Genomic DNA, 26293 nt, shown 5'->3' with positions numbered 1-26293 from the left:
AAAGTAGATTGCCAACTTAAAAAGCTTTGCATGCTAGGAGGTTGAGTTGTCTTTGATATTAACTTATTCAAGTGGCCTTATTTAGTATTTATACAATGCTATATTAAATAAAATTTGAAGGATTTTGTAAATAATTTCATGGAAAATACTTTAGTGGGCCTTCTATATAAAGGTAAACATTAAAAAAATTCATGGTCCTAATATGGTCACAACACAGGTCATGTTGGGCACCACAACTTGTGATTTCTAACAATTTTGATGTTTTTTTTGTTAATCACCATTAAATCAGTCTTTATTACTTATATAATGAGGTCGTGGGTTCAATCCCCACTGCTTTCAAGCGCCCTTGAATAAGGCGCTAGAAACTGTATAAACTCTTGCTGAGCCAACACTTTAATCAGCAGCATAATTATCAGGCAAATCAAATTCTATTATATCTCAAACTGCCATAGGCAACTTGAGACTGGGTCGGAGTAACTTATTATACTCTATGTTTAAGTCGTGTATTCGACCTTCCCACATCGAGGATAATGTATATACAAAAAATATATATACAGCTCACTGAACTTTCTTTAGATAGTATCAAAGATTTTAAACCATAAATTTAGGCAAATGTTACCATGGTTACTTGTTAAAACAATGAAATTTCAAACTTTACGGAAGCACCCATTTAACGAAAGTTAACAGGTCCGATAATGATTTTTAAAGTTAACTTAAAAGTTAAACTTTTATTCCCAATTTAACTTTGTTAATAAAGGTTTAACGGTTTGGTGCCCACCTATGCTTATGTTCTGTTATGTTTAGGGTTAAAACGGCCCCAACTAAAAAGGGTAAATAAACGTAAACCAAAAAAGTTTAGATATTAACCCAAAATAAAATAACCAACAGTTTTATTGCCAAAAACACTTTAAACTTTAACTGAAAAAACAAAAATTGCACAACAAAAAATAACTCTAACACAACTTAAAACAAACAGTTGGGTTCACTTTTAAAATATTTGAAATATAACAACCTGATATTAAAATTTGAACAAAAATCTATTTTAATTAAGTCAAAATTGGAATCCACGATTTCGAAATACTTTGTCCAGCAAACTTTAAATAAGTTGTTGCAAATATGTACAAATGTAAACTTGTTTTACAACAATTAAATTATTTTAAGAGTGAGTTGTTTGTTGGCGAAGACTTTTTTAGAATTTTATCTTCAGTATTTGTAGGCGATTGCTTTGGACTTGGACTAAAAATAATTAAAAAGGTTACAATATAATAATAATACCCTTTAAAAATTCTTTTTAGCTGAAGTATCTTCAAATAAAAATCAGTAAATGTTATCTTTTTTTGTATATATCTTTATCCTTGATGTGGGAAGGTTGACCGCGCGACTTAAACATAGAGTAACTTATGTTACCCCAACCCAGTCTTAAGTTACCTTTAGCAGTTTGGAATATAATAGCTTATATTTGCCCAGTAACAATGCTGCTGATTTAAAGTTAGATCAGCAGGAGTTTATATCATTTTTAGCGCCTTACTTAAGGACGCTGCATAAGAGCAGTGGGGACAGCATAAGAGCAGTGGGGATTGAATCCACGACCTCATAGTGATGTAGCAAGTGTTCTTACCACGCTGTCGGTTAATGCCAAGAAATACAGTAATAAGCAGGTTCAAGATAAGGCAAAGGCAATAAAGCATATCAAAAAATATAAAATTGAACGATTTTAAACCTAGTTGGGAAAATATAAGTTTCTCTATTAAAAATCAGACTGCGAAGTTAATTAAAATAAACACAAATTTACCTTTTTTTCTTGACAGACCACCGGTCATCCTTTCTACTTCTTGGTGACTTTTTATTTCTTGGGATAAGGTGAAATAACTTGCTGCTATCATCTTGGGATATTGGACGAGGTCGTTGCCCTATACCTGATGGCTGCTGTGAGGAACATAGAGAAAAATTAATCAAAAGGGTCAACCATTATCTTTATATCTGTAGTGTGATCAAGTTGTTGGATGACTCAACTTTACTACATGAGGTCCTGGGTTCGATCCCTACTGCTCTCATGCTGTAGCACTCTTGAGTAAGGCAATATAAACGGTATAAACTCCTGCTGAGTAAGCACTTAATCAGCAGCATAGTTATCAGGCAATTATAATCAATAATATCCCAAACTGCTAAAGGTAACTTGAGACTGGGTCAGGGTAACTGATGTTACTCTATGTTTAAGTCGCGCATTCGACTTTCCCACATCGAGGATAAAAAAATTAAATCATTAATTAACAAACTGACAGACCCACCACTGAGTTAGCTCAATTTTTATTTAAAAAAATTTAAAAATCAACTCACAGACAATCCAATAACTTGATCCTCCAAACTCAAAATATTGATAATCGAACTCAGGATTGCTTCATCTTCTGGTTGCCATGGTTTCGAGGGGTTCTTGATCCGGCGTGAAAATAAACTGAACCATTTTGTTCGTAGTTGGACAATCATCGGAGCAAGCTGAAAAAAAACATAAAATTTTGTTACGTTTTTAAACAGAATTTTAAAGTTAAATTTTTTTATTAAAGTTTTTTTCTTATCAATAAGTAACAAAATGAAATACCATAAATATAACATTTAAATTTAATTAATAATTTAAAACATGCCAAAAATACTAATGTTTACATAAAAATTTTGGTATATATTATAACATTAATGCGCGAATAATAAGTAAAAATTAATAACCCCCTTTTACCCTTAATAACCCCTCCCAAGAAAAATGCCTTTAATTTAAGAAAAAAAATTCATCTGAATTCGAATTTTGAATTTACGAAAAATGTTTATTCGATAAAATGGTTTTTAGTAATTAGTGTGGATTTTATTGAATAATTTTCAGTTTTTTCAAATGCACAATTATTAAATAAGTATTTTTTTCGTAAGTTAAACACTTTTAAAATTAACAAATAATCTTACATGAGGGTCGATGTTAAGTTTAATCCAGTTTGAAGCACTGAAAGTTGCCATCTTGTTGATATTACATTCCTCAGCCTCACTATCACTATCTTGTATATGGCGATCTTCACTTGTATCAGGATATACTATGCACTCATTCTATATAATAATAAACACTTGGTTACTTTAACTTTATAGTTAATATAACTAAGGCTTTAGGTTCTGTTGGAATATGTTTTATTTTTTCGTATTTATTTATTTTTGATGTGGGAAAGTCGAACGCACGACATAAACATAGAGTAACACCAGTTACCCCGACCCAGTCTCGAGTTGCCTGTGGCAGTTTGGGATATTAATGATTATAATTGCCCGGTAATTATACTGCTGATGAAGTAATAGCTCAGCAGGAGTTCATACCGTTTATAGCGCCTTACTCAAGGGCGCTACAGCATGAGAGCAGTGGGGATTGAACCCACGACCTTATATAGTGAAGCCAAGTGTTTATTACTACTACACCACAACTCACATAAACTAAACTAAATTGAGTGAAACACACTAACACTATAACAAACTTATCAAGGCAAATTAGACTGAGCTATAATAAAAGTTACACTCTAATTTGATTGCATTAAAAGCAGTATTAAGTATATATAAACACCAACCTCTTGAAGGTAAGATGGACCAGCAAATAAAGCAACACAAGTGGCAGATACTGAAGTACAACAAACTGCTTGATCTCCCCAAGCTGACCTCACCATTTCATCAAATATAAACCAATCTGATGGCAGACTTTTAAGCAAGTTTTCCTTAATATAAAAACATCTTAGAAGTATTTTTAAAATTATAAACAAGGTCTTTAAAGGAATAATAGGCAGCGTGGTGTAGTGGTCAGAACACTTGTCTTTACTACATGGAGTCCTGGGTTCTATTCCCACTGATCTCATGCTGTAGCACCCTTGGTTTAGGTGCTATAAACGGTATGAACTCCTGCTGAGCCAGCACTTAATCAGCAGCATAATTATCAGGCAATAATAATCTATAATATTCCAAACTGCCACAGGTAACTTGAGACTGGGTCGGAGTAACTAATATTACTCTATGGTTAGGATTGTGAAGTCGACCTTTCCACATCAAAGATAAATAAATATTAAAAAAATGTTATGATAGTCAATAATATAAACAAATTTTTAACGATGTTACCTCATTGTGCTCACACAAAATTGATGAATTATGGAATCTAACTTTCTTGCAATGTTGTGTGTGCGTTTTATTTGATTTTTTGTCAATATGAAGAATATTTGGGTACATGCTAGCACATAGGGAGGCCTGGAAATAAAACAAATATTTTAGCAAAAAAAAAAAATAAAAAAATTTAAAATTTTTACGAAATTTCAAATTGAAAAAAAAAGAAAAAAATTGTTATACTTAAATTTATTTACCTTAACCACCGCCCAGTTTTCCGAGTTTGTATTCAAGTCTCTGATATCATTCCCACCCCTGGCTCTAACAAAACCAATTGCTCTAAGTTGACCTAACAACTGACTCCTCATACCTGTGTATAAGAGGTTTAAGGTAAGCTTGGTGTAATAGTAATAACAATACAGCCAATACTTTAGATATTTTAAGTTGCTTACATTGTCTTAAGTCATTGAAATATTGTTATGTAGATATTATAACTCAATGTATGTTTTAGGTCTTAAAAAAAAAATAGAGTTAATTTTTTTAACTAAAAAAGCTATTGGACAAAAATGTCACAATGTGGAAGCAGTTGGAATCAAACCCACGACCTCAGGTCTTACTCAAGGATGCTACAACATACCAGCAGTGAGAATCAAATACAGGATCTAAGGTCATATTCAAAAAAGCTTTGACATGCCAGCAGTGGGAATCAAACCCAAGACTTTAGTGTTTAAACATAAAACCTACCAACTATCAGCTCCATGGTAGCTTGTGACATGAAATTATCGCGACAGAAACTTTGCTCCCATCCGTAACTTCTCGCTTTCTGCCAAGCTTGGAAAGCTCGCAATAAGCACATGTGATCACTGAAGGTTCCTTCAACATTAAAAATAAAAAAAAAGTTTTAAAATATAAACGGTAGCATAGTGCAATGATCAGAACCAATAGCTTTACTACATAAGCTTCTGGGTTCAATTCCCCCTACAACTAAGCTGTAGCACCCTTAAGTAAGGCGCTATAAACAATATGAACTCCTGCTAAGCTAAAACTTAATCAGCAGCTTAATTATTGGACAATTATAATCTTTAATAACCCAAACTGCCACAGGCAACAGAAGACTGGGTCGGAGTAACTGATGTTACTTTATATTTAGGTCATAAAGTCAACCTTGCCACATTGAGAATAAATAAATATAAAAAAAATTATCAAAAATGACTGCTAGTAAGTTAATATCTAAAATTCATACAAAAATCTTTATAAAATGGACTTAACTTTAAACTTATTTGTGTAAACATTAATATTTATGGCATATTTTAATTCATTAAATTGATTTTGTTATTTTTCCATTTCATTGATGTAATTGTATATCTTTAAATTCCTTTTAATTATGCACAAAAAACTTAACTAAAAAATAAAATAAAAGTTAAAGTTTATTGTACCTGCAGAAAGTTTAACTTTGCTGCCGAATGCAAGTTTCTTTTCATGAAGTTGACTTTGGATAAGGAACGGGTTTTTAAAAGATAAAGTACAAGCTATAGTTAACACTGGATCCAAACATTTTAACACAACTCCGTACAAAACCATTTTACCTAAAGTTAATAGGAAAAAAGTTGATTACAAAAATTAAATTTAGCTCAAATTTTGATTTTTTACTATTTTTAGAATATACAAGTTAAAAGCCCACCCTATAGTCTAAATTTTAACTGTCATAATATGAATGCAACTCTTAACTAATATTTGCCTGTAATAATTTACCTGCTCACCACAAACAGCAGTTTTAATTATTTTGTAGGCCTATAATATGGACATATCGTCCCATAAGCTACGATATATATAGATGACTGCTTAATATGTTAACATAACTTTAGTTAAATTAAATAAAATAACAAGTTTTACCCAGCCTAGGGTCAATGGGAAGGTCAACGAGATGATATCCAAGGTCTGTCAACATTTCTTGAGAATCCAATGCATCAAGCATCTGAACATTAACATAAGTTCAATATTGTTGTAAGTCTAATACAAGCACTCTTAAGACTGGGCTAAAATAACCTTGTATTTTGGTTAAAAAAAGGCTCTTAATAGCCACATTAAAAAGTACACATAAGGCCTGAAATAAGTGCTAGTTGATTGCCTATTCTAAAGCCTTTATTTTAACTTTTGTAATATGGTCACTACTAATCTTTTGCCTAGGCACCACAAACAGCAATTTTTTTTTAAAGATCTATAAATTGGGATTTCATAAACATACCTACATTTATAGTTTACTAAGCTTTATCATATATAGACTAGTCAATACCCACCCTATGGTTTGCATTTTAGTTGTCGTTAAATGACCACAACTCTTAACTAATATTCGCCTGGGATAATTTACCTGTGCACCACAAATGGCAGTTTTATATATTTTGTAGGCCTATAAATTGAACATACTTATTTACATATATTGTCCACTAAGCTGCATTATATATATATGTATAAATTAACTTTACAGCATTACACTTTAAATAAATAAATGTAACCACCTTTAACAACTCCACTGCATTATTGATCATAACATCAGAAGGTGGACTGGGGGCTTGCTGGAAAAACTTTGAAATTGGGCAACCTAGATCCAACAACTTGACTTGCAAACATAATTCCTCTAATGGGGTTCTTAATATTTCAGGTACTTGTTGTTCTGACATTGTTGTATATTGGGATTGGGAGAATAAATGGTAGCATACTCCTGCTCTGCAAATGAAATTATTTGTTAATGGTTTTGTACAGTTGGCTATTTTTTTAAAAGTTTTGAACTTTTGTTAAGAAAATATTTATATGAAGGTTTATGCTTAATATACATTGCTTCTATATTGTAGTGGTTTTGTGTTAAGCATAAATGTATAAACTGCTGCCAAGCCAAAAAATAACAGTTTAATTATCCAGAAAATATTACAATAACCAAAAACTAGAAAAGAAAGTTAGGTTTAAGTAAGGGTAATATATTACTTTATGAAATAAAATTAAGAATTTACATTAAAATATACATTTATATATAAGAGAGCTTAGTGGGCAATGTTTATATATACACGATCTCAAATTTATAGGCCTACAAAATAAATAAAACTGCCATTTGTGGTGCACAAGTAAATTATTGTGGGCAAATATTAGGTAAAAGTTGGAACCATATGATGACAATTTAAATGTCTTATGTAGAGCAAACTATCAATTGGTAAAAAAAAAGTACCACATCTAGTGACGAGGCCTAAATTATACAAAAAATATTCATAACTTTAATCTACCTGCATCTGCCTGCTCTTCCCTTCCTCTGTATAGAGTTAGTCTTTGATATCCAAACCCTCTTAAGTGAGTTGGTTGAAGTGAAAGCTTCGTACGATCTTACCTTTACTTTACCTGAGTCAATCACATAAACAACATCATCGATTGTGATCGCACTTTCTGATATGTTGGTGGATAATATCTAGAATTTTAAATTAAAAAAAAAAATCTCAATCTTAAGTATATAAAGAAAAATAGTTTATTGCTATAACATGCCAACAGTGGGAATACCCCTAACCCAAGATTACAGGGGTTACTTAAAGATGTTACAACATGCCAGCAGTGGGAATCAAACCAAAAATTACAGGGGTTACTTAAGGATGTTACAACATGCCAGCAGTAAGAATTAAACCCGATACTTAAGGTCTTACTCGAGGATGCTATACTGTGTCAGCAGTGAAATTCAAACCCAATACTTAAGACTTACTCAAGAATGCTACAACATGCCAGCAGTGAAAATTAAACCCAGGACCTTGGATCTTACTCAAGGATGCTACAACATGCCAGCAGTGGGAATCAAACCCAAAACCTTTAATATTTTTTAAACTTACAATTTTTCTTGAGCCTTGCGGAACTTTATAAAATATTTGTTTTTGTTCTTCACTGCTTTGCATAGCTGAGTGTAATGTAAACAACCTTATATCAAAGTAATTTGTAATGTCACAATCACTTAGTATGATGTCACGCAATGTAACAATATCATCATATCCAGGCAAGAATATCAAGATTGAACCTAAAATAAAATTTGAAAAATTTTGCAATTTTATAAAAAAAAAAATTTTAGTTAACATTTTTGTTTTTTATTACAAATAAATTTTATCAAAATTTACCTTCAGAAGAGTCTCTGCAAATCTTCAACAATAAACATAATATGATGTCATAATTAACTTTATCGGAATCAAAATATTGGTGATATAAACTCAACAACTTTTTATTCTCAGAGTTTTCTTTGAAATTATCCAAAACTCGACGACTGTTTGAGTTTTGACTGTAAAAAACAATTAACAAAATTTAAACTTAGATTTAGAATAACTTTACTTATACCTTTATAGTCTAAGTTTATGTTTAAGTTACTGGTTATCATTCATCTTTTAATTAACCAGGACCTTAAGTCTAATGTGAAAGAGCTACAACATGCTAGCAGTGAGAATTAAACCCAGGGCCTAAAGCCTTACTCAAGGATGCTACAACATGCTAGCAGTGGAAATCAAACTAAGAATCATGAGTCTTACTCAAAGAAGCTTTAACATGCCATCAGTGGGAATTAAACCCCGGATCTCAGGTCTTATTCAAAAATTATACAACATGTCAGCAGTGAAAATCAAACTAAGAATCATGAGTCTACCTCAAAGAAGCTTTAACATGCCATCAGTGGGAATTAAACCCCATATCTTAGGTTACTTTAAAACGCCACATGCCAGCAGTGAGAATCAAACCCAGAATCTTGGGTCTTATTCAAAAATTATACAACATGTCAGCAGTGAAAATCAACCCAGGGCTCTAGACTCTAACAAACCAATATTAACAACTTACCTAACAGAATCAATTAACTTTGAAACCTCCATATAACCAGCTTGTTCAGCCAGTAGAGAAGCAGTCATCGAGTTAGGGCCAACAACATCAACATTTGCTCCATAGTTTATCAAACTTTCAACATCATTCAGCTTCCCTCTTGCTGATACTGCCATTAGTGCAGTTATACCAGTCTCACTATGCTGGTAGTTCACTAAATATAAAAAGTGTTTATAATAAAATTGTGCATGTAAAATTTCAGATAATTTTCACATATTTTTACAACTAGTCATAAGCTACAGTAGGAATTTTAATTGTTGTAATATGGTTGCAACTTTCAACTAATAATTGCCTGCAATAATTCACCTGCGCACCGGCAGTTTTTTAGGCCTATTAATTGGACATATGTATATATATATATTGTCCACTTAGCTTAATTGTATATAGATTTAAATATAGAGTTGTTATGACACATGAAAAAATATTTTACATATAAGTTTTTATGTGTACCAAATTGTGATAAAAACAGTTTAAATTTCTAAATAAAAGTTAAAAATTCCTGATTTTTTGACTTTATAACAAAGCAATATTACCTGAGCATTTTCCTGTTTTAACATAGTGAACAAATAAGTGAAATGAGTTGATTCCATCATCATGCCAAATATCATATAATATTTTATCCAATTCTGCTACAGTGTCTGGGTCCAGTGTCCTAAAATAAATTAACATATTAGATATTTATTAAGTTTTATAATGTCAGTTCGATTCCCACTGCTAGCATGTTGTAGCATCCTTAAGTAAGACCTAAGGTCCTGGGTTTGATTTCTACTGCCGGCATGTTGTAGCATCCTTAAGTAAGACCTAAGGTCCTGGGTTTGATTTCTACTGCCGGCATGTTGTAGCATCCTTAAGTAAGACCTAAGGTCCTGGGTTTGATTTCTACTGCCGGCATGTTGTAGCATTCTTGGGTGAGACCTGAGGTTCTTGGTTTGATTTCCACTGCTGGCATGTTGTAGCATTCTTGGGTGAGACCTGAGATCCTCGGTTTGATTCCCGCTGCTGGCATGTTGTAGCATTTTTAAGTAGGATCCAAGATCCTGGGTTTGATTTCCACTGCTGGCATGTTGTAGCATTTTTGAGTAAGACCATAGATCCTGGGTTTGATTTCCACTGCGGGCATGTTGTAGCATTTTTAAGTAGGATCCAAGATCCTGGGTTTGATTTCCACTGCTGGCATGTTGTAGCATTTTTGAGTAAGACCAGAGATCCTGGGTTTGATTTCCACTGCGGGCATGTTGTAGCATCCTTTGGTAAGACCTAAGATCCTCGGTTTGATTCCCACTGCTGGCATGTTGTAGCATTTTTGAGTAGGATCCAGGATCCTGGGTTTGATTCCCACTGCTAACTTGTTGTTACATTTTTATTTAGTCCAAGACTTAGGTTATTTACATTACCAATCAATTTTTAACAAAACACTTTAAGTATTTTAAAAATTAAAATAATAAATGGGTTTTACCTTGTTTCTTCTTCTTTATTTGAGTCATTTTCTGCCAACTGCAAAACACAAACATTAAAATTAATTAAAAACAATTCTTAGACTACATAAAATCAATATTATTTATATTTAAATACCTTAAGACCCTCAACTTGATCACATATTTCAGATTTTTCTACACTTTCTTTTTCTAATTTTTTATCTAAATAACCAGTGCTAAAAAAGCAATTTAAATTTTATAATTCTAAAATACTAAACTGCAGTTAAAACTTACTAAATATATTTCCTTCTGTTACACTATATTTATATTAAAACTAAATACATTTTCTTTGTATAAATTTATCCTCGATGTGGAAAGGTTAAATGCACAGCCTAAACATAGAGTAACAACAGTTACCCTGACCCAGTTTCAAGTTGCCTTTAGCAGTTTGAAATATTATCGATTATAATTGCCTGGTAATTATGCTGCTGATTAAGTGCTGGCTCAGCAGGAGTTCATATCGTTTATAGCACCTTACTAAAGGATGCTACAGCACGAGAGCAGTGGGGATCGAACCCACAACATCATGTAGTGTAGCAAGTGTTCTTACCATTACACCACTCTGCCAGTTCTACTAACTAAATGTCTTTTAAAATTTTACCTTACTCATTTTAATACCACCTTAATTCTTAAATATCATTTTTACCTTTTTAAAATATCTTCAAGAAAATATTCCTGTACTTCATACAGTCTACCAGGAACTAAATTAAAATATTTTTAACCCTTTACTAATTTAACACTAAGTCCTGCTGAGCTCAATAAAACAATTAACTACCCTAAGACCAAATCTAGATAATAAATACTGCTGAAAAATAACACAACAAAGTCCTACTACATTTAAAAGTAAATAAAATATTAAATATTTTTTTTAATCAAAAATTATCACAGATTTCAACTTACTTTTTACTAGAGGGCAGTTGTTGAAATATTTAATAAACAAATCAACATTCAGTGCAGCACTCATTAGAATTAATTTAAAGTTTTTGTTCTTTTTAGATTGCAGTAAAATCTTGAGCTTGGTGAGCAGAAAGTCACTGAATCTATCTCTTTCATGAACTTCATCCTAGAGTAATATGTTTAAACATTTTTTGAATTTTCAACACATAAGGTATTAGCAGTGAGAATCAAACACAGGACCTCAAGCCTTACTTAGGGATGCTGCAACATGCCAGCAGTGGGAATCAAACACAGGACCTCAGGTTTTATTCATAATTGCTACAACATGCCAGCAGTGGAAATCAAACTCAGGATCTCAAGTTTAACTTTTCATGCCATTAGTGGTAATCAAACTTAGAACCTCCAATCTTGAAAAAGGATGCTATAACATGCCAGTGGTGAAAATTAAACATTAAACCTTCAATAGAGTATACATACCACAATAATATGGGTCATGCTCTGTAGGGAATGGTCCCCAGCCATCAATGTTCGAAGCAAAACTCCATTTGTACAGAAAGTTAACAAAGTTCGGGGGGAAGCCCTGAAAATAAATAAAATTTTTCAGTTTAATTTAAAAAAATGGTCATCTTATTAGTTTATTATTTTTACAATAAGTATTTTAGTTATTGACAACACTTTATAATTTACTATGTAATTTAATAACAAGTATTTAGGTATTTTAGTACTGTATAGTTACCAATAATAATAAAAAAAAAAAAATTTATAAAACCACAATTAAAAACAAAAATTAATTTTAGCATACTTCATTAATAAAAATTAAATTTAAAACAAATCAAAACCATTAAAAGAAATATGTATTAGTAATCATAATTAGTAATTTAGGACAAGCAAAAACAGATTTTATTTTGACATTCATGTGTTGACAGCTAGACAAGCCTAGGGGCATTTAAACCAAATGCATTATTTATTTAACATTATATTAGTATGTAAGAGTATACAGCATGTTATGAACAAGTTTGAAGAGATTTTGGCTTGTAAAAAATATTAAAATTACAGATATAAGAAAAAGTGTTATTCAATAAATGTTAAACAAAAGTAAAATAAATTACTAAAATTTTAAATTGACCAAAAATGTAAGAATAGTATTAACATATATTTTACATAAAAACCGAATAAAAAAGAATCAAAAATATAGCCTTAAATGATTGTTATCTGATACCGAAAAGTTGACATTTAAAATCTATTTTAAATGATTAATTTTCCCTAAAGACATGAATGATGTCATAGTTGTATATATGCCAGATATAACATGTGATATATTAGTGGATATACTTATATGTTGTTTTCTGAGTAGCAATTAACATTTAGCAAAAGAGAATTAAGACACAGAATAAAAAATAAATTTTTAGGCAATTTTGTTGTATTTTAGCAGTAATATAATATTGAAAAACAGCAATTTCCTATAGTACAGTCAAAATATTTTAAAGGCCTAAGTTTTAGTACAAATTTTAAATTAAAAAAAGCAACAAAAATATGTTTTAATCTAATACTTAGATTTTTTTCGTATATATCTTTATCCTTAATGTGGAAAGGTCAAATGCGTGACTTAAACCTAGAGTAACATCAGTTACTCCGACCCAGTATCGAGTTGCCTGTTGCAGTTTTGGATATTATTGATTATAATTGCCCGATAATTACGCTGCTGATTAGGTTCTGACTTAGAAGGATTTTATACCGTTTATAGCACTTTACTCAAGATACCGTTTATAGCACTTTACGCTACACTATGATAGCAGTGGGGATTGAACCCAAGACCTTATGGTGGTGTAGCAAGTGTTCTCACCACTACACCACGCTGCTGGTTTTTAAATTTATATAAATTAAGCTACCAGTCAAAATTTACTAATAACCACTTTATATTTTCTAGTATAGAATCATAACCTTTTAACCAAACTAACCCCAATATGTCAACATCAAAAGAAATATTATCACAAATCAATGAAGATTATTTAACATGCCAGATATGTATGGAAGTTTATAAGGAACCGAAAGTTTTAACTTGCCAACATTCATTCTGTTTAACCTGTTTAGGTAAGTTAAATATAAATGTTACTTAACAATAATTTCTTAACTAAAAATCATAAAATGTAAACAAAATTTTTTTTACACTTTAGATCTGTTTTTTTTACATTTTTTACAAAAGTTATCATATTTTTGAAATGATTTTTTATTAAATATGTCATAGCTATTAATATTGTTTACATTTATATTACTACAACATATTGTCATTAAATTAAATTTAATAATCTATTAACTATCATTACATTAGGTAATGATCAATTAACATGGACATTACTACTTATAACTACCCGTTTATTTATAAAAATTTAAGTAAAACTGGTCAAACAACTTGGTAACCTTATCATCTCTGTCTTAATTTACATAATGAGTAACAACATGTGTATATGTAATATCATGTTAAAGGAAATAGGATTGAAAGTTTACAGCTGGTTTAAACATATGTTAAATTAGAAGAGTTTGTAAAAGTTTTAATATAGAAAAGCCTTTTCAAAATTTTAAAATTATTAATCCAAAATATCATTTAGTAAAAATTGTTTTGTAATTTTATATATATTTTACAAAAGTAACTTATTTAATATCAGTAGACAATATATATATATATGTTAGTCCAAAGCCTATAAAATAAATAAAACTGCTATTTGTGGTGTGTTGGTAAATTATTGCAGACAAATTTAAGTTGAGAGTTGCAACCATATTACAACAATTAAAATTCCGACTGTAGGGTAAGCTATCGACTAGTTAACTATTTAATCTTATTAAACTACGAAAAAAGAGTCAAATTAAATCATGGAATAGTAAGAATCAATTTTAAATTATTTTTATTTATATTTAGAAGCTTGTGATAAGACCAAACATAATTCCTACATCTTGTGCCCCCTATGTAGACAACGAACCTTATTAGGACTTAAAGGGGTGACTGGGTTGAAAACCAATTTTGTTTTAAGTAATATTTCAGTTATGATGGAAAGTTGGAGAAATTCACAAACTATGTAAGATTCTGAATGGTTCTTTAATTATTTATTTACCAAATTTATTTATTCTCTACGAGAGAGGGTCAACTTCACGACCTAAACATAGATTAAAGCATCAGGAATCAAACCCAAGACCTCACATATTAAAGTCGAGTGTCTATCCACTGCACTACGGTGTCGGTTTTAATTTTTATACAATTTAACAAATATTTTTAAATTTTAAATTTACTTTTATACTAAAATAAATCGTAAGAGAGTGCCCAAGTAATGAAAACTATTATATATCTGGGCTATAAGGCTGAATTTTTAAACCTAATAAACCAAAAAACATAAATTAAGAATCAATAACTTTACGGTTCTCGGGAAAACTTAAGACTGTAAAATACCAGAAATCGGCAAAGGCTTTTGTAGAGTACAAAAGAGAATATCCTAAGATTGTAAAGTTTGATAAATAACTATCTAAAACTGTTAAATACGACAAAGAATTAGCAAAGACCATAGGGTATGTGAGTTTATATAAGAATCATAAAGTATAAGAGATCCAAAACTTTAACCACAAAAAATCAATTTTAGGCAAATATCTTAATACTATTCTTTTAAACACAAACCACAATTATTCATATGTTTAGAGGACTAGATACATCAACAACACAGACAGATGGAGAATATGAGATGTGCCAAACTTGCCCTGATAAGGAACAAACTATGGCAACATATCAATGTATTACATGCTTGGATCATTTATGTGCTGATTGTGCTGCTTTTCATACAAGGACTAAACTAACAAAAGATCATCAGGTTTGGACTTTACTAACTAACAAACTTGCCCCACAGGTTGCATTTTTACCTATTTGGTGCACCTTTTTGAATGCTTTTCCTGATATAACCCCACAAAAATTTACAGATCACCACAAATGGTAGTTTTTCGATTAAGTGTTTAACCCTGCACCGGCAGCGTGGTGTAGTGATAAGAACTCTTGCTACATTACCATGAGGTCGTGGGTTCAATCCCCACTGATCTCAAGCTGTAGCGCCCTTGAGTAAGGCATTATAAACGGTATGAACTCCTCCTGAGTTAGCAGGACTTAATCAGCAGTATAATTACCGGGCAATTATAATCTATAATATCCCAAACTGCCACAGACAACTCGAGACTGGGTCGGAGTAACTTATGTTACTCTATGTTTAAGTCGCGCATTCGACTTTCCCACATCGAGGATAAAGATATATATATATACAAATTCCTGCTGACAACATTTCACAGATTTGCAATTTTTGTATTTTATTTTTTAGTATAAAAAATTACCATTAAATATTTTTACCACAATTTCTTTAGTTCAAAGGTTTTGATTATAACAAATACATTAACCTCTATATCTAGGTTGCATCAATACAAGAAATAGAAAGTGGAAAATATAAATCTGAGATCAAAACCCAACAACTAAACAGATGCCAAACTCATAAGGTGACCATCATTTAAACATTATTAACTCTATATTTAATAGAGCTTTTTAGACAATATATGTATATTTCTAATTTAGAGGCTTACAAAATAAATAAAACTACTATTTGTGGTGCATGGGTAAATAATCACAGTCAAATATTAGTTGAGAATTGCGACCATATTACAACAATTAAAAATCCAACTGTAATGATGCCAATAAATATACCAACTTATTTCCTAATTAAAATAAACAATTTAACAATATTATATTCTACAGAGCCAAAACCTGGATCATTATTGTTATAAATGCGATAAATTGGTTTGTAGAGATTGTATTATAGAGGAACATAGGAGTCATAAACTTAGTCCTACTAATGAAATTATTAATGAACTTAAAGACCAGGTCAGAACTTAATAATTTAACAAATTTTAATAAAATTTACTACAGCGTGGTGGACCGGCAGCTAGTGCAGTGGTAAGAACACTTGCTACACCACACATGAGGTCATGGGTTTAATCCCCACTGATCTCATGCTATAGCGCTCTTGAGTAAGATGCTATAAACAGTATGAACTCCTGCTAAGCCAACATTTAATCAGCAGCACAATTACCAGGCAATTATAATCTATAATATCCCAAACTACAGGCAACTCAAGACTGGGTTGGAGTAACTGATGTTACTCTATGTTTAAGTCGCGCATTTGACTTTCCCAAATCGAGGATAAAGATATATACAAAAAAACACACATTTATGGTAACAAAACTTTGGTTAATATAATAAGATAAAGCCTATAGAAAATTAGTGCATTAATAATAATTTATTTTGCCGATTTCTTTTTTTTTTAATTTTTCTCTAAACATAAAATAAATATTTCTAGGTTATCTTAATTGAAACAGAAATATCTGAAGGAGTTAAGAAAACTGAGATTTGTTTGAACGAGTTAAATGAAATGAAAGATGATGAACTTAATCAACTACAACAAATTAAAGATGATATCGAGAATACTGCTCAAGAATTTATCGAAAATATTCAAAAGGTTTTTAATTAAATTAATTAACAACAACAGAGGAGGAAAAATTGTGTTAGAACAAGTTGACAGTCTGCCCTATGTTTGGAATTTAAATTGTTATATTATGGTTACAACTCTTATTGTTGGAAATTAAATTGTCATATTATGGTTATAACTCTTATTTAATATTTGCATGTGATAATTTACCAGGGCACTACATAACAAAATTTTTTTTGTAGGTCCATAAATTAGACATATACTCATGTGTAGATTATCCAATAAGCTCCACAACTTCAAGTTTTATGTTTTCAGGAGAAAGTAAAAATGATATCAGAAGTAGAAAACATAGAAACCAACAAAACCCAACATTTTACAACTGCAAGGGAACAGTTAGAATTACAGTTGAATTGTATGTTAAACTGTACACAACTAACACAATGTGTTATCAAGGTAAGTCAACAACTTTGCAAAAGTTTTAAATAACCAGTTTTAACCAAATTTAGACCAATAAAATAAGTCTATTTTTGTCACTTTTTACACCACTTTTTAGCCCTTTTTTACACTACTTATAACTACTCAATTTTTATACAAATTTTAATCCAATTTTAACACCAGTTTTTACACTAATTTTTGAAAATTTTTTAAACCAATTTTTACCCCTTTTTTACACCAATTTGTGCCAATTTTTACACCAGTTTTTAACGCTGGTTTTACACCAGTTTCCTACTAATTTATGCCATTTTATATGATTTCTTTCATCAATATATTCACTTTTTCACACCAAATTTTGCTTCTATCTTTAATTAATAATGTTTTTGAATTTTAAAATTGTTATTTATAAAACGTAAAAATCTAAATGTAAAAATCTTTTGAAAATATCTTATTAAAGGATGGAACTCCGATCGAGGTAATCTCAATGCGTAAGAAAATGACGAACACATTATCAGAACTTAAACAAAGTGCAGTGGAGGTTGAGAATAAATTACAAGAAAGTTTACAACAACTAACAACCCTCAAGTAAAATTAAAACAAACTTAAAGTTCAACTCATTCTTAAGTTAAATTTAACTACCAAGCTATTTATAAAGTAACTTAGATATAAACCATTTTTAAATACCAGTAGTGGGATTTAAATCTACCACCTTAAGTGTAAAAATACTCCAAACTAACACACTTTAACATCCAAAATTTTTGTGATTAAGATATAAAAATGGAAATTTGATTTAAACCTTATATAAATGCCAATAGTGGGAATTGAACCTAACACCTCAAGTCCTAAAAAACACAAAACGTCAACTTACACACTCTAAATTTTAAAATTTATGTTGTTAAGATATAAAAATGGAGATATCAAAGAAAACACCAACAATGGTTTAGGTAAACTTGAAAAACTAAACTCAAAGTCCCCAAAAATCCCACTAAACATTTTCAAGAAAGATGAAACACCACAGAAAGAAGAAAATTTAGAAGTTAACAAACAACAGAAAAAGTCGGTGAGCTTCTGTGAACCAGAGGACAACAAAATTATTCAAAATGAAGACTTGTACGTTGAACTACCACCCGAAACACCAGACACACCAGATTCTTGTTTCACATTTACAACCAATGACGATACAAACCAAAATCAACCATCTACAAGTAAAACCATAGAAAAAGAACCAATACACCAAATTAAAACACCATTTGATGAACCAGTAGAACCAGATATAAAAACTGAAACACCATTTAATAAACCAGTAGAAACAAATGTCAAACCTAAATTACCATTAAATAAACCAGTAGAATTGCCATTAGAACCAAAAACACCACCAAATAAACCAGTTGCTGCACCACGCCGCACCAAGAGTAGTGCATCAAGTATGTTAAACAAACCATTAGTGGCAGTTAAACCACAGAAATACACACCATCTGATAACAAAAAATTAACCAATATTGGCACTTTTGTGCTACCAAAACTACCCCCTAAACCAGCATTATATGAAAACTTAGAAAAAATACAACCAACCGCAATGATAAGACCACAACCCAGAAGGGTAGCTCCTGAGCCCCCTCCAACAACAACTGACAGTTTAAAGAAAAGTTCAAGTTGTGATAACTTACAGAATACCAAACAACAATATGACGTACAATTTAGCACAATTGAGCGCCAAACGAAGCGAAAAAACATAAAAAAAATGCAAGCGCCTCGCCCCCCTTCTATTACAATGACCTCAACATATAAAGGGGTATTTTTGAAAGAGTTTGGGGTAAGGGGGAAAGGTCATGGGGAGTTTTTGGGGCCTCCAAATGGGGTAGCAATACTGAATGATAAGATTTATGTATTAGACAGTGATGGAAGACATGTTGTTATATTCAGTGATGATGGATATTTTGCTGATTCGTTTAAAGTAAATCTTCCAAATCAAGGTATAAACAGTTTTAAATAAAAGCATAGTTTAAAATTATCCTCATCTAAGATATAAATATCTCTTTATACATACTTCATTTAAACTATTCACGTCCAACTTTAAAGCCATAAAATAAATAAAACTCCTGTTTGTGGTGTGCAAGTAATTTATCACAGGCAAATATTAGTTGAAAGTTGCAACCATATTATGACAATTAAAATCCAACTGTAGGGTGGGCTATTGACTAGTTTAAATAATGTCATAAGGTACCACAAAAGTTAGCAATTTCACCAAAAAAAATTAACTTTCTTTCTAGCTTTTTTTAATAAACTTTTAATTTTTTAGCCAAGTTGAAAGCTACTAACATGTGTGCCTCATATGACCAAAAACATCTTTATATCTTATATCGAACAATGGTCACATTATGGACACTCGATGGCACTATAATCTCACTTTTTGGCCACCGAGATATGCAAGATGCTCATGGTATCGCATGTAGCAAAAATGGTGAGTGTTTAAACATTAATATTTAGGACCATTACAAAACAGCAAAGGGTCAAATTTTAAGGCAAAAACTTAACTAGTATTACCTAATGTTTTATTATATTAGTTTTTGCAAAAGGCATGGTTTAACATTGTTATATCAATTTTTAATGAAGTTTAAAGGTCTTTAAAATTAAAAAACTGCTGTTTTTGATATGTGAAAAATCCCTACAAGCAAATGTTTGAGACCCTATTGTAACAGTGACAATATAGCTTATAGGTCTTGCACTAGAACTAGTATAACCTGTACCTCAAAATGAATATCTATAGTAGGCATATTTTAAGTAGGACTATAATTAAGGCCTTGGGGTAAATTCGGACTACTTGCATGTTGTCATTATATTTATAAATTATTTTGTAAAATTGTGTTAAACTCCAAAAACCGATCAGTATCATGAAAATAATTAAACTTATACAACAAGAGTTACTTTAGAATAATGTTGTGTAAAATTATTATTCTGTGATGCAGGTAATATAGTTGTAAGTGATCAAAGCAAACATGAAGTTTTGGTGTTTGATAAAAATGGAAGCAAAATATTCAAGTTTGGAGGATATGGAGATAAAGATTTCCAATTTAAAAACCCAAGGTAATAATTTAAAAACTTTAAATTTTAAAATATGATTTTTTGAGTATTAAAAATTCACACAAAGAGTAAAACAAAAACTACTTAGTATATACAGCATAAATTATTATAAAACCAATTTAAATACTCTAATTAACCAGTATTTATTGTTAAATGTTTTATAACAGATATGTATGTTGTACGAGTAATGATGATATTCTGGTATCAGATCATCATAACCACTGCATTAAGGTTTATGATAGAAAGGGAAAGTTTACTCACAAGTTTGGGTGGAATGGTAAGTTGAATTAAAAACCTTTAAGTTTTCTTTTTTATACAACAAAGTGTTTTTGTAGTGAATATTTTAAAGACCTGATATTCTATAAAACATAACTACAAATAAACCAAAAATTTCTTATTAAAAATGTGTAAATCCCAACCAAAATAAAACAAACTTCTTTAATACATTAATTACTGTTTTATTAACATAAATCCATTAACTTAAAAATCAATGTAATTTTACGATTTTTTTAAAGACAATAAAGTCAAAACTTATAGGCCTATTACAAAATAACAAAAACCTTATGAAAATCAACTTAAGATTATATTTTCTATAAACAGGTAATATAGAAGACCAATTAAAATACCCTGAATCAATCTGTAGCATAAAACCCACCAACAAAACCCAACAAGAAGTTATATTAGTATCCGATGAGGGACATAGAAGGATTTTAGCTTTCAAACCAAGTGGACAGTTTATCTGTAATGTCTTAGAACCTTTTGACGACCCAGGTCTTAAGAGCCCTCAATTTTTGGCTGAATCAAACGGCAAACTTGTGATTCTACAAACTAATATTATCCAAGGAAGGGTATATAACTTAAAAACACAGGTTACCAGTAGTTAAAAAAACAAAATGATTTAAAATATGAAAATCTTAACTTATAAGAACAAACATAATAATATCTTTCTAATCTTAACCCATTTAAGAGTGAATTTTTGCACTTATGTTTAGCCATGCTTTTGTACATAGTTTATATTATTGTTTAGTATATAGTAGTTTATTTATCCTTTTTTTGTACAAAGTTTAATGTAAAATAAACAATTTAGGCTTTTTAGTATTTCTGTTAGATGTCTAGAGATTATTTTTTTAAATTTGCTTCCTTATTTTTAAGTTAAGCTAGAAACAAATACAGTCTTGTAGCAGTTAAATAGAAGTGAGAAAGCGTCTTACTAGTTTAACATTGAATTACAGAATCAATGAAAGATAAAATAACAGCGGGACGCTAAAGTAATTAGGAAAAAGGCAATAACAACATGCGTATAACGTACACACACATACTACGCTTCGTATGTCAATAAAGTAGTGCGCTACAGTCTGTAATATAACCTAACTTTTAGATTAAAAAAGCCATCTTTAAAAATAAAAAAACAATTACATCTGCTGCTGAACCGTTACGTATTTAAACATATTTAAACTCGAAGAGAAACATAACTAACTTGCTACATTTAAAAAAACTTAACAAAATTCCAATATATATATAAATTCACATTAAGGGCAAGGCCATACAAAAACAACAATATTATACCTGTAAAACCACTAAAATATATATTGACTGCTAACAACAAGTTAAAAAAATAACAAATCCAATTATTTAAAAATAATAAATCTCACTGGCATATTATTAAAACAACATTAACATATAATCACCTACTACTTGTACAAAACTTTCTGACATTTATATAAATTTACATTAAGGTTAAACAAAAACAACAACTATATATCTTATTACAAACAACATGATAAATAAAACAAAAAATTTATTAAATTAAAAACATTTAATCCTGCTGTTGACCACACAAATAATTAAAAAAACATAGATAAGTATTCACATGCAACTTTATAAAACTTAAGAATTAAGTCTCACCTGCTTTCGAGTCTGATCTGGTAACCCACAGTCTGCCCCACTCCTTCCCCCCGCTCCAATGCCACCCTCTCTGCCATGGAGACTGCACTTATCCTCCGGGGTTGGGTGCAAACGATCCGACAAACCTTATTTCTCCTTAAACTCTCCTCCAAAATGAACTGGGGAATCTACAAAAAAACAAAATTTTTGAAAAATCTTTAAAATTTAAAAAATTAAAAATTTTGTTGAATTATGAATAGTTAAAAGTGTCAAAGTCTTTATAAAAACAAAATGACATAATAATTTTAGCAGTTTTTAAATGGACCTTAGCTGAAAAAACAATAAATTCAAGTTAATTAAAGCTTGCAATTCTAAGTTTGATTTTTTCTTAACTCTATTCAAGTTTAATTTCTACTTCTTGTCACATCTGTAAACTAGCTTACTACTTAATCCTATTTGGGTCTAATTTCAAATAGCAAGAAACCTGATTCTTTATAGTTTTTTTTCATAAGTAAATAATGCTTTTTTTTCTCCAAACTAAACTTTTCATTTCTTAATGGGTCTTTTTCATGTTTGCATAAACCTAACCCTTTATAGTTTTGTTATAATAAGAGGATACCTTAGTTTCCATACAAATATTAAAACACCCATGAGGTTGTGGGTTTAAATCCCCACTGCTCTCATCCAGTAGCGCCCTTGAGTAAGGCGCTATAAACGGTATAAACTCCCACTGAGCCAGCACTTAATCAACAGCATAATTATCGCGCAATTATAATTTATAATATCCCAAACTGCCACAGGCAACAGACAACTCGAGACTGGGTCGGGGTGGTGTTACTCTATGTTTAAGTCGGGCTTTCGACCTTTCTACATCTAGGATAAAGCTATATACATATAAAAAATATCTCTTTACCTGAGTTGTTTTCCCTGATCCTGTCTCCCCACTTATAATAACAACCTGGTTCTCCCATATTGCCTGCACTAACTTATCCTTATTGTTATAAACTGGTAACGTGGTGCGGAAGTTATCAAGTTTAGAGGGGGACCTTGGGGCTGGAATTTGGGGAATCCCGTTGGGTAAGCGACCGCTAGGTTTGTTTAAATCACACCGATTAACTAAAAATAAACATGGATTTAACTACTTGCTTTTTTGTTTTATTTTACGTTAATTACTCCTACCAAGCTCTATATTAACTTAAAGGATAGCAATTTTGGCCTTGATAAGTTATAAACTAAAATAAATATGGATTTAAAATTTTTTATGATGTTATTTTAAAAGGTTTTTAAGTAAGCATGATATCTATGTCTAATAAATAGCATAATATCTAAATTTAGGTCTTAAAAAGAAATTAAAAGAATAACAATATAACTATTATAGAGTTATAAAAATACATGTTTCTTTTAAAGTAAATTGTTATGCTAATTTTTTAAGTATATTTACAGTTATTAGTCAGTGGTTGCTCAAACTTGGGTTGTATATCTTGCTTTTCTTTTAACTTCATCGGCCATCTAAAATAAATATAATAATAAATATTAAACTCATAAGTATAAAGGGGGTAGATTAATTGGTAAGATAATGTTAATCTAAACAAATCAATATTAAATACAAGAGCAACTTTTTTTCCTTTACGAGAGCCAAAAAAAATTTCGTGCTTTTTTAAACAAGTATATTTAAATAAATATTATATAGCCTACCCATTGTTATGATGAGAAAATTGTAGATACATTAAAAATAATACAAAAGTTAACAAAACTATACTAAATACATTAAAAGATTTTTAACATTTAATGAACCAATAAATATAAATTTTTAAATTTTATATACTTGTGTAAAAGTGAAAGCAAAACCCTCCTAGAATTTTGACCAAGATTTAAAACCATGAATGATTCAGTTATTTCTTGAGGTTGTTTTTTACGCACAGTTAAATACCGGTTCATACCTTTGCTAAAATAATTAAGCCAATTAAATATTATAAATCTATTAAAAACTGTCAATTTAAACAAAATTATATTGTAAGCGAATATAAATTAAGTTTTTTTTAATTAATAAACACTTTATCATTAAAAATTAATTCAATAAAATTAATTACTTTATATATATTTTTAAACTAACAATTACCCGACACTCTTAGACACTAATCCTAACGCTGAACATTTTCTGTGAATGAAAGATCTCTCAATACTTGTTAAAGATGACGGGAACTCAAGTTCTGTAGAAAAAAATCAATTTAAGTTTAAGCCAAAATAAGAACAAAAATTAGAATAAATCTTAAATAAACAATATTAACACAAGTCAATTGTTTGCCGACAAACCACATTTAATTATTGTAATTTGGTCACAACTTGTAACTAAAATTTGTCGATAAAAATTTAACCGGTCACCACAAATGACAGTTTTTTATGTTAGAACATAAGCTAAACTATTTTTTATGCTTATAATTTAGCCTATAGGTAACCTATAGTGTGTTATTGGACTCAAAGCTGAAAGGTTTTGGGTTTAAACCTTACCAATGCCAGGTTATTACCCTTTGAACCTGGTGTTTATGAATAGCTCCAACATCACCTTCAGGTAATACAGAATAAAAGGATAGTCCTACTATGTTTATTAGTTATTATTCATTAAATTTCAATGTATAAGACATAAACATATGATTTTAACCTTTAGAATTGTGAAAACAACAAACCTACCAGCATCATCATTCTTTATAAATCGGTCCACCGCGATCTGGATTGCGATCTGAACTTCCTCATCCACATAAATATTTTTGTGATTCATAATAACATTTGTTCTTATTTTAAAAACTTTATAACACTCTAAATTTACAAAAAATTTTGTGACTGCTATTTGTTTTAAGCAAAACTTTTTTATAATAGCTAAACAATAATTCCAAAAAAACCAATGATAACAAATATTAAAAATAAGAAAACACAACTTAATTTTTAAACGTATTAGTTCAAAAAAGAATTTACTTTAAAAATTTAATTTAAAAATGATAGAAAATATAAAAAAGTTAAATTCAAGAAGATGCTTTTTGAAATTGCATTAAAAATTTCTTTTTTGCATTTTCCCTACTACTACTTATCGTCGGTTTATTTTCATTTTCACATTTTTGTTCAGTTTCTTCCCGATTTTTATTAATCGGGGATCTGCTTCGTTCACGACTTCGTTCTTGATTTTCACCACTTGGTGTCACTGTTTGTTTATCCTCAAACCCAAATCCTTGTTTGCGACGAGCTTTTCCAGTTAATTTATGATCGAGTGAATGATTAAACTGAGATTCGAGACCCTGTGCTAACTTTTGTTCGTCCTCACTGTTCCGGAGTTTGCTCATCCACTGACCTGCATCCGATTGATTCTTGTTCTTCTTACCTCCCAGCAATCTCATAAATTTATCTTTTTTATCCTCATTTTCTAAAACTTTTTCATTGCTTTCAACATCTTCTGATTTTTCTTTTTTTAATTCTTTTTCAGGAGAGTTGCTCATTTTTAAAGTAAAATATTTCTTATGGAAAGTACGAGTTTACGATCTAAACATAAAGTAACATTTATTACCCTGACCCAGTCTTAAGTTGACTTTGCCAGTTTGGGATATTATAAATTATAATTGCCCGATAATTATGCTGCTGATTAAGTGCTGGCTAAGCAGAAGTTCATACCGTTTATAGCGCTTTACTCAAGGGCGCCACAGTATAAAAAACAGTTTTTATTTTTAGAAAATAATTTCACCCTAAAATCGGTGGTTAATGTACTTGTTGCAATTACTATTAAGCTAAAGTATTTATTTTAGAAATAAAACTAAAATTGTTAAACTAAAAACAAAAATTCTGCAAAAAATTTTCTGACAACAAAAATATATTTCGCGGGATTTCCCCGAAAGACTCAATCGCGCCCCTACTGGTTTATTTTTATTTTAATTAATATTATGGTAACAAAACTTATCGGATTTTAACACAACCTAAAATAAATAAACATCGCATACTTACAAAAAAAATTTCAAAAACTTTATTATTCCATTATTATTTGTTTTA

General features: G+C 30.2%; 3 protein-coding genes across 3 annotated transcripts; 1 reads left to right on the top strand and 2 right to left on the bottom strand.

Moving 5' to 3' along the window:
• Positions 1 to 989: 989 nt before the first annotated feature.
• Positions 990 to 25074, bottom strand: LOC145753589 (3'-5' RNA helicase YTHDC2-like). The gene is made up of 27 exons (XM_082569993.1): positions 24953 to 25074; positions 24384 to 24474; positions 24090 to 24209; positions 23706 to 23773; positions 23178 to 23380; positions 22286 to 22452; positions 11838 to 11940; positions 11364 to 11526; positions 11110 to 11164; positions 10561 to 10639; positions 10445 to 10482; positions 9522 to 9640; positions 8950 to 9142; positions 8247 to 8404; positions 7968 to 8149; positions 7380 to 7558; positions 6624 to 6831; positions 6001 to 6082; positions 5544 to 5693; positions 4852 to 4980; positions 4365 to 4477; positions 4126 to 4251; positions 3588 to 3731; positions 2947 to 3084; positions 2338 to 2493; positions 1793 to 1926; positions 990 to 1236 (listed from the first exon to the last, which is right to left on the bottom strand). Exons 1-27 carry the CDS (start codon positions 25038 to 25040, stop codon positions 1152 to 1154), a joined length of 3471 nt encoding a protein of 1156 aa, XP_082426119.1. The 5' UTR covers positions 25041 to 25074; the 3' UTR covers positions 990 to 1151.
• LOC145753678 (uncharacterized) lies at positions 13296 to 21421 on the top strand. The gene is made up of 13 exons (XM_082570100.1): positions 13296 to 13451; positions 14275 to 14431; positions 15043 to 15211; positions 15795 to 15878; positions 16135 to 16260; positions 16736 to 16894; positions 17180 to 17317; positions 17757 to 17884; positions 18200 to 19272; positions 19599 to 19760; positions 20266 to 20383; positions 20548 to 20657; positions 20981 to 21421. Exons 1-13 carry the CDS (start codon positions 13325 to 13327, stop codon positions 21262 to 21264), a joined length of 2835 nt encoding a protein of 944 aa, XP_082426226.1. The 5' UTR covers positions 13296 to 13324; the 3' UTR covers positions 21265 to 21421.
• Positions 25075 to 25077: 3 nt separating the features above from the next.
• On the bottom strand, positions 25078 to 26061 carry LOC145753679 (uncharacterized). The gene has a single exon (XM_082570101.1). The coding sequence runs from the start codon at positions 25747 to 25749 to the stop codon at positions 25282 to 25284; it is 468 nt and encodes a 155-aa protein (XP_082426227.1). The 5' UTR covers positions 25750 to 26061; the 3' UTR covers positions 25078 to 25281.
• Positions 26062 to 26293: the final 232 nt, after the last annotated feature.

This window comes from Corella eumyota, chromosome 5 (assembly GCF_963082875.1).
Source record: "Corella eumyota chromosome 5, kaCorEumy4.1, whole genome shotgun sequence".
Taxonomy (NCBI): domain Eukaryota; kingdom Metazoa; phylum Chordata; class Ascidiacea; order Phlebobranchia; family Corellidae; genus Corella; species Corella eumyota.
This window is presented reverse-complemented; position numbering and strand designations above follow the sequence as displayed.